Source organism: Rhipicephalus sanguineus, chromosome 4 (genome assembly GCF_013339695.2).
Source record: "Rhipicephalus sanguineus isolate Rsan-2018 chromosome 4, BIME_Rsan_1.4, whole genome shotgun sequence".
NCBI lineage: Eukaryota > Metazoa > Arthropoda > Arachnida > Ixodida > Ixodidae > Rhipicephalus > Rhipicephalus sanguineus.
Genome location: NC_051179.1, coordinates 173,180,096 through 173,192,475, shown reverse-complemented (window position 1 = coordinate 173,192,475; position 12,380 = coordinate 173,180,096). Strand labels below are relative to the sequence as shown.

The 12,380-nt window shown below is 50.9% G+C and overlaps 1 protein-coding gene across 1 annotated transcript in view; it reads right to left on the bottom strand.

Moving 5' to 3' along the window:
* Positions 1 to 12,380, bottom strand: part of LOC119390905 (fatty acid synthase) — a 277,784-nt gene that overhangs the window by 145,007 nt on the left and 120,397 nt on the right. Inside the window, exon 14 of the mRNA XM_049415426.1 lies at positions 7,412 to 7,666. Within this exon, the coding sequence (XP_049271383.1) occupies positions 7,412 to 7,666 (255 nt within the window). The remainder of the gene's footprint in view (positions 1 to 7,411; positions 7,667 to 12,380) is intronic.

Genomic DNA, 12,380 nt, shown 5'->3' with positions numbered 1-12,380 from the left:
TAATACGACCTAACTGAGACGGCTCAAGTGCACACATAATACGACCTCATTGAGACGGCTCATCATTGGACGTTATCCCCAAAGCATGAATTTAAATCACCACAGAAGATGCCGCAAGTTAAATTTGAAGTTATGAAACACCATTTTTGTATTACCTTTCACACCTTGCTGTTGACTTCACGAAGTCTACAACCCACTATGTGTTTGTCTTCAAGCCGTAATCATTTACACAGCTGCAGGCGTCTTGTTCATCAGTGATGTTCGCCCGAACCACGTCGCGAGTTTGTAATATGCAGAGCGCTCAACGCATGGCAACAGCAGCAGCACGTCAACGTCAGGTGATGAACTGTCATTGTCTTCAACGCATTCGATCGCGCGGCGCGCCGACGTCTCACATGCGCTGCTTTCCGTGGTCATAGCCGTACAACACCGGCGTTGCAGGGCTGCGAAATGCGTTGGCAAGATCAGCCGCGAAAAAAAATGATAAGAAAACAAAACGCACACTCGAACCCACGGTGATCACGTCTTTCGACAACGCGAGATCACAAAAAACACTGGCGACAACAGATATATTCACGTGAAAGCGTGTTCAGCGTTAAAACAATAAACAAAAGCAATCAGTCCAACACAACAACGATTATGTCTTGCGACAACGCGATCGCTCAAAAGACACAGCAGACAACGCAGATATTCAAGGGCGAGCGTGTTCACTGGTAAAAAAAGAAAAAAAGAAACGCACAGTGGAACACAACGGCCGATCGCGTCTTGCTGCAGCGCCAAGGCACAGAAGACAGTGGCGACAACACAAATGTTCATGGGTGAACGTGTTCACCGTTATAACAAAACAAAATGCACAAAGCACAGTCGAACCATACGGCGACGACGGCGTATTCGGTCAACGCGAGAGCAGTAGCACTTCACAAGCGGCGACGAAAATTCTACGGGGCCCAGCGGCCGCGTTCACCGTTTAAAACTCCCGCGGAAGGCACCCCGAGAAGGAGAGCGCGGCGCGGCCGTTGCTAGGCGGAACTCCGCAGCGGCGTCCCTGTGTGCGCGCAGCCAATAGCGCGCCGCTGCCGTTGCCATGCGTTGAGCGCTCTGCATATTACAAACTCGCGCCCGGGTCTCATGCGTATCTGTATAATCACGCTCCGGACACCCGACACGTCACGTCGACGGCGAGCGCTAAAGACGCCGCCGGCTGGTTCACTTCGGCGCTCTAATAGACAGTTGTTTTGGAAGCCCTTAGTCCGGTCTCGCTTTAATTAAGGCGCAACATTTTCAGAGATCGAAGGCGGTCACACGAAGACGACGACACAGCCATATTCACGGAACAGCGAGGACGGTGGCTCGCTCTGTAACGGGTGTGCCTCGCTTTGACAGATCTATGGCACTGCGGTGGCGGTGACTCGGGGAAGAAGGGTGGGACAAAGAACGTTCTTGTTTTGAACACGAAAACGTTGTGTACGTTGGGTGCAGTTGCCTGCCGAGGAGTCAACACGACAGCTTTAATTTATGTAACGCTGCCCAGCTTGGTGTATTCCTACCAGAAGCAGCTAGAGCACGTTTTTTTTTCATTGCATTGTGCAATAGATGAAGTTTGCAGACTTGCTACTTTTACTCAACAGCCCTAGCTCGTATGCAATTGATGTAAAACTTAAACTAAATATGTCTGCCATGTTTTTTTTTCAGTTTATGGAGCTATATTTTATAGTCGTTCTTTGAAATGCAAAAATAAGATTGCGTGGTCAGGACAGCGTGCGTACATGAAACAGCCAGCTATGACTCCAATTATATTTTATATTGCCCTGCAATTATGTCGCAAGAGTGTTACGGGCGTAATTAACCGAAAGTATACACAGTACCAGTGAAAGTCGTGACACTGAAAGAAGTTCCCAAAGCAATCTCTATGTTAAGCTGTTTATCGGACGGCACTCGGCGACAATGCAATATGGTGACATTCAAGGCAAAAGCACTGGCTCCGAGCGCGAGCGGCGTTTAGAAGAGGACGACCCACTAGGAGCCGCTGGACAGCGCAACCGTTAAGCAGTACCAATTGCTTCGCCACAATTACCCCGGGTACGAAAAGGGAGCCGTCCGGCGACCTAACAGCTCGTTACTATGAGTGGGTCATAGTAGGCCTTGAGGCGCTCCACGTTGACTATGTCGCGCCCTCGACGGCGCATGTCCGAAGCTGGTTCGATGGGTTCGATCAGGTAGTTGACCGGGGATGTGCGCTCGACGACCCGGTAGGGGCCTTCGTATTTCGGCAGTAGTTTCGAAGAGAGGCCGGTTGCAGTCGTAGGGACCGAGGGCCATACGAGCGCTCCGGGGAGGAACGTGGACTCAGAAGTGGTGGTGCCACCGCGAAGGCTCTTCTGCCGCTCTTGTTCGTGCGTTGTAAAGACCTTTGCAAGCTCGCGACACTCGTCAGCAAGCCTGGCTGTGTCAGAAATAGGCGCACAATCAGATGGATCCGGCTTGTAGGGTAGTATCGTGTCAATGGTGTGCAACGGGTGCCTTCCGTACAACAGGAAGAAGGGTGAAAAACCAGTAGTGCTCTGAGGGGCGGTATTATAGGCGTAAGTGACGAAGGGCAGAATGGCATCCCAATTTGTGTGATCGGCGGCGACGTACATTGAGAGCATGTCGCCGAGCGTGCGGTTGAAGCGTTCGGTTAGGCCATTCGTCTGCGGGTGGTAAGCAGTAGTTTTGCGATGAACAGCATGGCACTCTTTGAGAATGGCTTCGACGACTTCCGACAAGAAGACACGGCCTCGATCGCTGAGAAGCTCCTGGGGTGGACCGTGACGCAGCATGAATCGGTGCAGCAGGATGGAGGCAACATCACGCGCTGTAGCCCCTGGGAGGGCAGCGGTTTCGGCGTATCGCGTTAGATGGTTAACGGCGACGATGGCCCAAAGGTTACCAGCCGACGTCAGAGGAAGTGATCCATACAAATCGATGCCCACGCGCCCAAACGGACGGTTAGGGCAAGGTAATGGTTGTAGACCGACTGGTGACACGTGCGTTGAAGGTTTTCGGCGTTGGCAATCAAGCCAGGAGCGGACGAACTTCTGCACGTAGCGGTACATCCCTCGCCAGAAGTATCGTTGTCGAATGCGGTGGTAAGTTTTGGATACCCCAGAGTGCGCGCATTGCGGATCACAGTGGAAGGACTCGCATATTTCAGCACGCAGACTTCGGGGTATCACAAGTAGCCACTGGCGGCCGTCGGCGTTGTAGTTGCGTCGGTGCAGTAGGTCGTCACGAATGGCGAAATGGTGGGCTTGACGGCGCAACGCGCGAGTGGTTAGTGTTGTCGAGGGATCAGTGAGCAAGTCTATTAGCGAAGCGATCCATTTAACCTTGCGCTGCTCGGTAGCGATGGCGTGAACATCGATAGAAGAAACAGCAGTGCACTTAGCAGCACTTAGCAGGAGGCATTGTCGTCAGGCAAGGGGGAGCGCGAGAGGGCGTCGGCGTCAGCATGCTGACGTCCGTTGCGGTACAGCACGCGGATGTCGTAGTCTTGCAGGCGAAGTGCCCAACGGGCGAGACGGCCCGAGGGATCCTTCAATGACGACAGCCAGCAGAGTGCGTGGTGATCTGTGACGACATCAAATGGGCGACCATACAAATAAGGTCGGAATTTTGTAAGGGCCCAGATGATAGCCAGGCACTTTTTTTCCGTGACAGTGTAATTGGCCTCGGCTCTAGTAAGCGTACGACTTGCGTAGGCGACGACATATTCGGGGAACCCTGGTTTGCGTTGCGCAAGAACAGCACCGAGGCCTACACCGCTGGCGTCCGTGTGTACCTCCGTTATGGCCGTAGGGTCGTAGTGGCGTAGTATGGGAGGAGACGCCAACAAACGACGGAGCTTTGCGAACGCGTCGTCGCATTCGGACGACCACGAATGTAGGGGCCCATTACTTCCAAGGAGCTTCGTCAGCGGCGATATGATGGTGGCAAAGTTGCGTATGAAACGTCGAAAATAGGAGCACAGTCCTACGAAACTGCGCAGTTCTTTGACGGACGTAGGTTTGGGAAATTCGGCCACGGCCCGAAGCTTGGCCGGATCGGGAAGGATTCCGTCCTTGGACACGACGTAGCCTAGGATTGTCAGCTGCCGTGCTGCAAATCGGCACTTCTTCAGGTTCAGTTGGAGGCCGGCGTTGGTCAAACGCGTCATAACATGCCGCAGACGTTGAATATGCGTGGATAAGTCCGGAGCGAAAACGACGACGTCGTCCAGGTAACACAAGCAGGTGTGGCATTTCAAGTTGCGCAGAACGGTGTCCATCATGCGCTCGAAGGTCGCGGGCGCATTGCACAGACCAAACGGCATGACGTTGAACTCGTACAAGCCGTCGGGCGTGACAAAGGCTGTCTTCGGTCGAGCGTCATCAGCCATGGGTACTTGCCAGTACCCCGAGCGCAAATCGAGAGATGAAAAGTATTCTGCTCCTTGGAGGCTGTCTATCGCGTCGTCGATTCGCGGCAGTGGATAAAGATCCTTCCGAGTGATCTTGCTGAGCCTTCGGTAGTCCACAGAGAACAACAGGAGACGCCCACGGGCTGTCCGAGGGTCGAATAACGTCGCGTCGAAGCATATCGTCCACTTGCTCATTAATTACACGACGTTCTGAGGGAGACACGCGATATGGACGTTGCCGCAGTGGTGGTTGGGCGCCAGTGTCGATGCGATGCGTAACAGCGGGCGTGCGGCCGAGAGAAGTTTGCCCGACATTGAAAGAAGAACGAAATGCTTCCAACAGGCACAGAATTAAGCTGGGAACGCTGGACCGACGTAAGGTTGTCAGCAATTGAGGGACCAAATACATCCGCGGGTGAGGAATCAGACGTTGAAACGGCACTGATGGTACGGGAACTGGTGCAGTGCGAGTCATCGGGTGTGTCCAGAACTTGTGCGCCTTCGAGGGGCTCCACTCTGCCGAGACATTCCCCTCGCACCAACGTAACAATGTGCGGGGATGGGTTGGTAACAAAAATAGCGGTGCTACCCTGAGTGACTTGCACGATCGCGAAAGGTACCAGCAACCCTTTCCTAATGCAAACGCGCTCAGATGGCGAAAGGAGTGCAACTGTGTCTCAGAGACCGGCGCAGTAAACTGGCACAGCCGTCGACGAGTTTGGAGGAACTTTGTTATCGTCTTTGACGAGGGTCTTGGTGAATGCCGATGGACTGTCTGCGGGCGTCAAATGTGAGAACGGTGAGAGTTCGAGGGCGGCTGGTGCGCAGTGAATTATGGCGTCGTGGCGGGAGAGAAAATCCCAACCCAGGATGACGTCGTGGGAGCATGCAGCAATTATGATGAACTCGACGTCGTACAGAATGTCCTGAATGACGACGCGAGAAGTGCATACTGCTGTAGGCCTAATACTCTGGGAGCTGGCGGTACGGAGGGACATCCCAGAAAGTGGCGTCGTCACTTTTCGAAGTAAGCGGCTAAGTTTTGCGTCCATAACGGGTACGGCGGCTCCAGTGTCGACAAGGGCAGATGCGCGAACACCGTCCAAAAACACGTCTATGACATTCGATGGACTTCGCTGAGGGCTTTTACAGTTCGATAGCGTCGCAGCCCTTGCCTAGTGGACTGTGACGACTAGTTTTCCTTCTTTCGTGCGACAGAACGTGGCCGCATTGGTGACAGTGAGCGACGGCGTGGAGACGGAGAGCGGCGAGTGGATGGAGCTGGGCGTGACGTCGGCGACATAGGCGTGTCGTAGAATGCACGGCTGGACTGGCTGGTGGTGGTTGACGCGACTCGAGGCGGCTGCACGCGATGGCAGTAACGGGCCACGTGACCGGCATAACCGCATGCAAAGCAGATGGGCCGATTGTCGGGTGTGCGCCATCGGTTCGCCGGGGCAGGTCCCGCCCACGTCGCAGGATGCGATTGACGGGACGGCTGCTGAAATGACTGCAAGGTGGGTTGCAGTCGGGGCCTAGGGATGACGACAGCATACGTAGCCGGGGCGCCCGCTTCGAAGGACGGAGGTCTAGCGGCGGCTTCGGCGTAACTCAACGGTGCAGCCGCAGGGACTGCCTGGTGCGTCCTGGCGACAACCTGAGCGTAAATCTGTGGCGCAGGAGCCGGAGGTTGCTGGTGGTACTGAGGCATCACCTCCGCGATTTCCTGCTCAATCGCTCGGCGGATGGGAGGAAGAAGGGTCGTCGACGACTGTTGAACGTGCGGCGGGTGGGCGAAGGCAAGGAGAGAGAACTGGCGTGCGATTTCCTCGCGCACGAATGCCTTCATTTCTGCCAGCAGCGTTTCCTGGTCAGGTATGGCCGCCAAGCCAGCAAGCTCTTCGTCGCGTGATGGAGAGCGACGGGTCATCGAACGTTGCCGGCGGAGCTCCTCGTAGCTCTGGCACAGTGTTATGACCTCGGCCACGGTGGAAGGGTTTTTAGCGAGCAACATGGTGAAGGCATCGTCGTCAATGCCCTTCTTGATGTTCCGGATCTTGTCAGACTCGGGCATGGTGCCGTTGGCTTTCTTACGCAAGTCCTGGGCGTCTTCGATATAACTGGTGAAAGATTCACCGGCCTGCTGAGCTCGCTCGCGTAAGCGCTGTTCTGCTTGCAGGGTGGCCAAGAACGTTGATGACGGCGGTCTTGAAATCCGACCAAGTAGCAAAATCGGACGCGTGGTTGTTTACCACAAGCTTGCTACTCCCGCGAGGTAGAAGACCAAGTTGCTCAACTTGCCTGCTTCGTCCCATTTGTCGGGTACGCTCACGCGCTCGTAAATTGCGAGCCAGTCCTCCACGTCGGTGCCATCGGCGCCAGTGAAGATAGGTGGATCGCGGATGCGTGGGACAGCGGGACATGTGGTCGGTGTGGGAGGCGGCGTTTCCTGAGCGGCGTCTTGAGGCATGGTAGATGGCAGCGTACGGGAACGAAGCTCCAGGGGCATTGAATGGGAGCACAGCACTCTCCACCAATTTGTTAAGCTGTTTATTGGACGGCACTCGGCGACAATGCAATATGGCGACAGTCAAGGCAAAAGCACGGGCTCCGAGCGCGAGCGGCGTTTAGAAGAGGACGACCCACTAGGAGCCACTGGACAGCGCAACCGTTAAGCAGTACCAATTGCTTCGCCACATCTAGAAAATATCTTGTGTGTGGCAGGTATCCTCACAATAACCGATGAGTTGGACAGTGCCTCCTTTGTGCTCAAGGCATAACTAGATGAAACGGGTCGGGCCGGGCCGGGCCGGGCCAGGCCCGAACCTTCCGGGCCCGGGCCTGGTACGGGCCACATTTAAGAACACCGGGCCGGGCTCGGGCGGGCGGGGGCATGGCGTTTTCGGGCCGGGCCCGGCCCGGCCCGGAAAAATCGGCCCGTGCAGTGCTCTAGTTTAGAATACCACTGCTCACCTTGCATGCTGGCCTTGAGAATGCCCTGGAAGTCACCCTCGTATTCGTAACCACGCAGTCGGAACTCCTTGTAAATGTCGTCTTTGTCCAAGTCATAGGCAATGCCAGTGGCTTGTGCTGAGTGCGCCTGTACATCAACCACGTGCTCATTCTTATTGGCAATGCGAATGTGGCCGCTTGACGCTAGCGTTCCAGCTTCCGAGATCTCAAATTCTCCCGATGCACGCATGATGTTCACCAGAAACTTCGTGGTACCTAAGCAGAAACAATTGCATGATATATTATAGAAATTTCATAAATAAATTTCGTATACTTATTGTCCGCTTCCGATTTCGCGGTACCTACGGCAAAGTGACACTCTTTCTGTGCATAACCGTAGCCATGTAACTTCAAAAGAGTAAAGAAAGCTGTCATTCTCCTATCATTACCATTTTCATGGTCTCGGTGCATACCTTACCATTGTGACCGGCTTCGTCGACTACAAGCAGGCTTACTTTGTATGTATACTCTTTTCAGAAAGCCTACTAATGATATTTTGGCCCTAGTTCACGCCCCGATGACCTGAATAAGGTTTTTGCCATTCCATTGCATTCCGTGTGCGTAGTCCAAAGAATACATTTAATAATCACTGTGTATAGTGGAAAGTGAAGCTATTTCGGTAAGCGCAGCCAGGGGGGGGGGGGTTACGTTCCTGTGGCTTTAAATCTGGTTGGCTGGTTTCCGCTGTGGAAGCGGCAGACACCTACAAAGTGCTTGATGTTTTACCACATCCAGGGCCGCGAAATTGATGGCATTTGTGTTGGTGGCGTTGGTCGTTAGCGGAAAAGCGGCACTGTCCTTGTTCTTAAAATACTAATTAATGGGATATCCAGGATAATAAGGAAAACAGGATATTGCGGAAAACATAGCAGATACGCAGCGTACCCAATGAAGATCGCTGCGCCTCACATGATTTTTTACTACTTTTTATGTGGTTTACAAGGTGCTCTTTCGTGCTTGGTCGTTTTCTTTTGAACGTCGCAGTACATAACATCAGTAATTCACTTCCCTATCATCACCCGTTCTTGTATATAAAATTATAGAGTGCTGAGAGACCATTCGTTATTTAAACGGACATCGAAATTGGCTTGCTTCCCTGCCGTTGAAGGTAAGAGAGGTAACTCATAATTACTTTTTATTCGAGCTGTCTCCAAGTACCTCATTTGTCGCCGAGTGCCTGCATTACACAATTTTTGGCGCTTTTGAATAATTGTTCACTGCAGCCTATATTTGGCATACTAAAGTCAGTAGAAATTGCGTTTTCTTTTCAAATGCTGCCCATTGGTCTAAATGGTGAATATTCTTGCAAGCCTTTTCAAGCAGTGATATTGGTGATCAGTGTATGATAAGCTATTGCGAAAGTTTCGCCTAATAACGAAAGTCACAGTTTTCCCGTAAGGGAGAAGCATTGAATTCGACAGCAACGATTTATGATAATATATGAAGTAAGGGTAGGAGCTAGCTCCTTTAGATATGGCGTAACTGTACAAAACGCTGGCGTAAGGGAACACAGCAACAGCAGCGAGCGAAACGTCCATCCTGCTTTCAATCACCTCAACACAAGGTAAGCGGTAAGAGCCCAGCACTTACTGAGGGAGGAGTCTTGTGATCTCCGTTGAGATAGCGCGCGCGTAACCGGATCCGTTTGAACAAAGTTCGCAATTCCTTCCGGAGTGACGTAGCCCCTCCCTGCAGCATCCCTCCATGCACCTTCGCGCAAAGCAGGTAGCCGGCGTTTCATCTTTACTTGAGCTGCGACAGCCGGGAGCCCTCGCGCGCATTGACCCCCACTAATAACACACGACGTGCCGGGCGATGTTATCGATTTTGACTACATACTGAACATGACGGCGACGGCAAAATGCGCCTGGAGTGTCTATATTTTTTATTCATCCATAATTGCTATCGACTACGAAAGCTTAGTTTTGTGAAAAAGGGTGTAATGTAATAATAATAATAATAATAATAATAATAATAATAATAATAATACAGGAAAAGCTCTTTCATTCGGATTTCATGGCACCGGAAAAAATGTGCGAATTAACCGAATGCTCAAATATCTAATATCTGTAGATAGCAATACAGAAATGTCTGTTACATCAATACACTCTCACTTTCTTGATGAATACGTAAACCCTGTAGTTATTTTGCACAAGAGCATTGTAAAAGACGCAATTTTCGTCAACCTGAGACTTCTTCCACCATGCTACCAATTGGGTGGTACCATTTGGGTCTTAAATAGACTGAAATGTGCTCTGCAACCCTCCTTGATTACGTGCCGCCGCCACCAAATTGCGCACGCGAACGTAACGACAATTTTCTCGCCGGTAAAATGGCTGAAAACTGATCGTCAGTCCAAAGTTTTAAGCCAGCATGCCGACTACGGCTGAAAACTCTTCAACAGCTTCCACCATGTCTCAGTTTTTGTCACATTTCGCGCGCAGAGCATCGAGTAAAAACGAAGCTATTAAGTGCTGTATCCACTGTGAACGAAACTGCTGTCGCTTACGGCGTATCATAGACAGCGTCCACGCAGCTTTAACGGCACTTGTGCGGCCTACGCACGCAGAGTCGAAACGAAGCTACTGAGCTACGCAGCGGCAGTGGAATAAACCTACTCGCTCATGCATCGCAACTACACAGTTTTGATGGCACACCGCGATGACGGAATTACTGCTTGTCGCAGACGCTAGGAACGATACCGCAGTTGCTATCGATGTGATCAGACATAGCGCCCACGCAATCCACAAGGTCAACGTGACTGGTAGCGAAGCTTCCACAGAAGCCCATACGTTTAGAAAATGGCGGCCCAACAGCTGCTTATGGGGCATAGCGCCATCTGTGTGAGGAGGGAACACTTTCGGCGGTACAAAAAAATAAAGCGGATGTGACGCAACATCCGGTAGACGGGTGACGTCATTTAGTTGGCACTAGCGCGAAATTTGATGTCAAAATTGTTTTCCTAGACCCCTCATCGCTAAGGACTCGCGCTAAGGCGAGCCGGCGAGCCCTCCACGAGTGCGCTTCAAGTCAACGCCAGATAACCTAATATGGATTAATGACTAGACAGTGGCGTTTAAGTGTATTGTCGTTTAATTCGCCTTGGTTTTATTAGGAGACTTATTTTTGGAACTTTAATTCGGCGTTTGTGGCATCTTCCGTAGATGGATTAAAGCAAGCAGCAGGGTACCTGTCATAATTGCAGCGTTGCTTATTTGCTTCGCACATACGCATTTTCCTTAAAGTGCCCATTGCTTGTGATTCAGTTCTAACAAGAAGAAGTAACTTCTAGTCATGCCCAAAGTATAAGATTTCAGTTTTATTCAATGGTCTCAATACCGCAATATATTACACTGCACACAATGAGCACCGAGTGCTGTGATAAGTGAAATAAAAATGCGCGACCACTACGTGCACTACGTTTTGTGTTATGGTCCGATAAGTTTCCGTTACGTGTAACGGTAACGACTATAAACTATAGCTGGCAATATAGAGGAATACTGTAGCATTAGTGAGAGGGTGGCAAGTATCATAATTAAACTTAATAAGAGGCACAAGATGAAAGTGGTACGGGCCTACGTGACTACATCCAGCCATGAAGACCACGCTTCTATGAAGACGTGGAATCAGCAGTGGACAAGGTAAACACATAGTATGCCGTACAGATGGGCGACTATGATGCCAAGATAGGCAATAAGCTGAAAACCAGGCAGTGGGGGTATATGGCATCGCTTCTAGAAATCCGAGATGGGAGTTATTAGTACGCTAAAAGTAATAATTTATGGACCTTGAAAACCTTCTACCAGAAGCTGGCGAACCCAAGTGGACGTAGAGGAGCCCTAATTGCGAAACTAAGAATGCAATATAATTCATACTGTGTGCACACCCCGGCATCGTTCCGGATGCGGAAGTAGTTCGGAAGATAAGATACAGTGATCATAGAGTGGTAAGGTCTCGAATTCCCCTTGACTTGAGGAAGGAACGCCAGAAACTCATACGCAAGAAGCGAATTAGAGAGCTAGCGCTTAGAAGGAAATTACAGGAATTCAGGGTCTCGCTCCAGAACAGATACTCGGCTCTGACCGAGGAAACCGACCGGTGCGTTGAGGCGATGAACGATAATCTGACGAGCATCGTTACGGAGTGTGCAGTTGAAGTCGGAGGTAGAGTCACGAGACATGACACTGGCAAGCTCTTCCAGGAGCCGAAACACCTCGTTAGGAAACGTGAAAACATGAAAAAGAGACAATGTAGAACTGGCAGAGCACTGGAAGTTATTCGAGAAGCGTAAAATAGCCGACATACGAACATATAATATGGAAAGAATTGAACAGGCTCTAAGGAACCTTGCGCAGTCTGAAAGTGGTGAAGAAAAAACTGGGCACAGGCAAAAACCCGTTTTACGCACTAAGGGACAAGCAACGCACACAACCAGCACGATAATGTAAGAAGTAGCAGCAGCCCAGAGGAAGGGGACGTCCTACCAGTAGGGACATAAAGTAAAGCGAGCCTCAGAGGGAATGCAAAGTGGCAAAGCCGCTGGTGAGGATTACGTAATCTCAGATCTTTTGAAAGAAGGTGGACAGATTATGTTAGCAAAACTGGCCACCCTGTATACGAAATGTCTCTTAACGGTGAGGGTACCAGAATCTTGGAAGAATGCTAATATCATCGAATCCATAAGAAAGGGGACGTCGAGGACTTGAAAAATTACAGGCCGATCAGCTTACTGTCCATTGTCTACGAGCTGTTTACAAAAATAGTAGCTAATAGAATTAAGACAACATTAGAATTCAATCAACCAAAGGACCAAGCAGGGTTTCGTATAGGCTACTCGACAATATACCACATTTACAGTAACAATAAGGGGATAAAGAAATGCTCGGAATATAACCAACCCCTATATAGCCTTTATAGATTACGAGAAGGC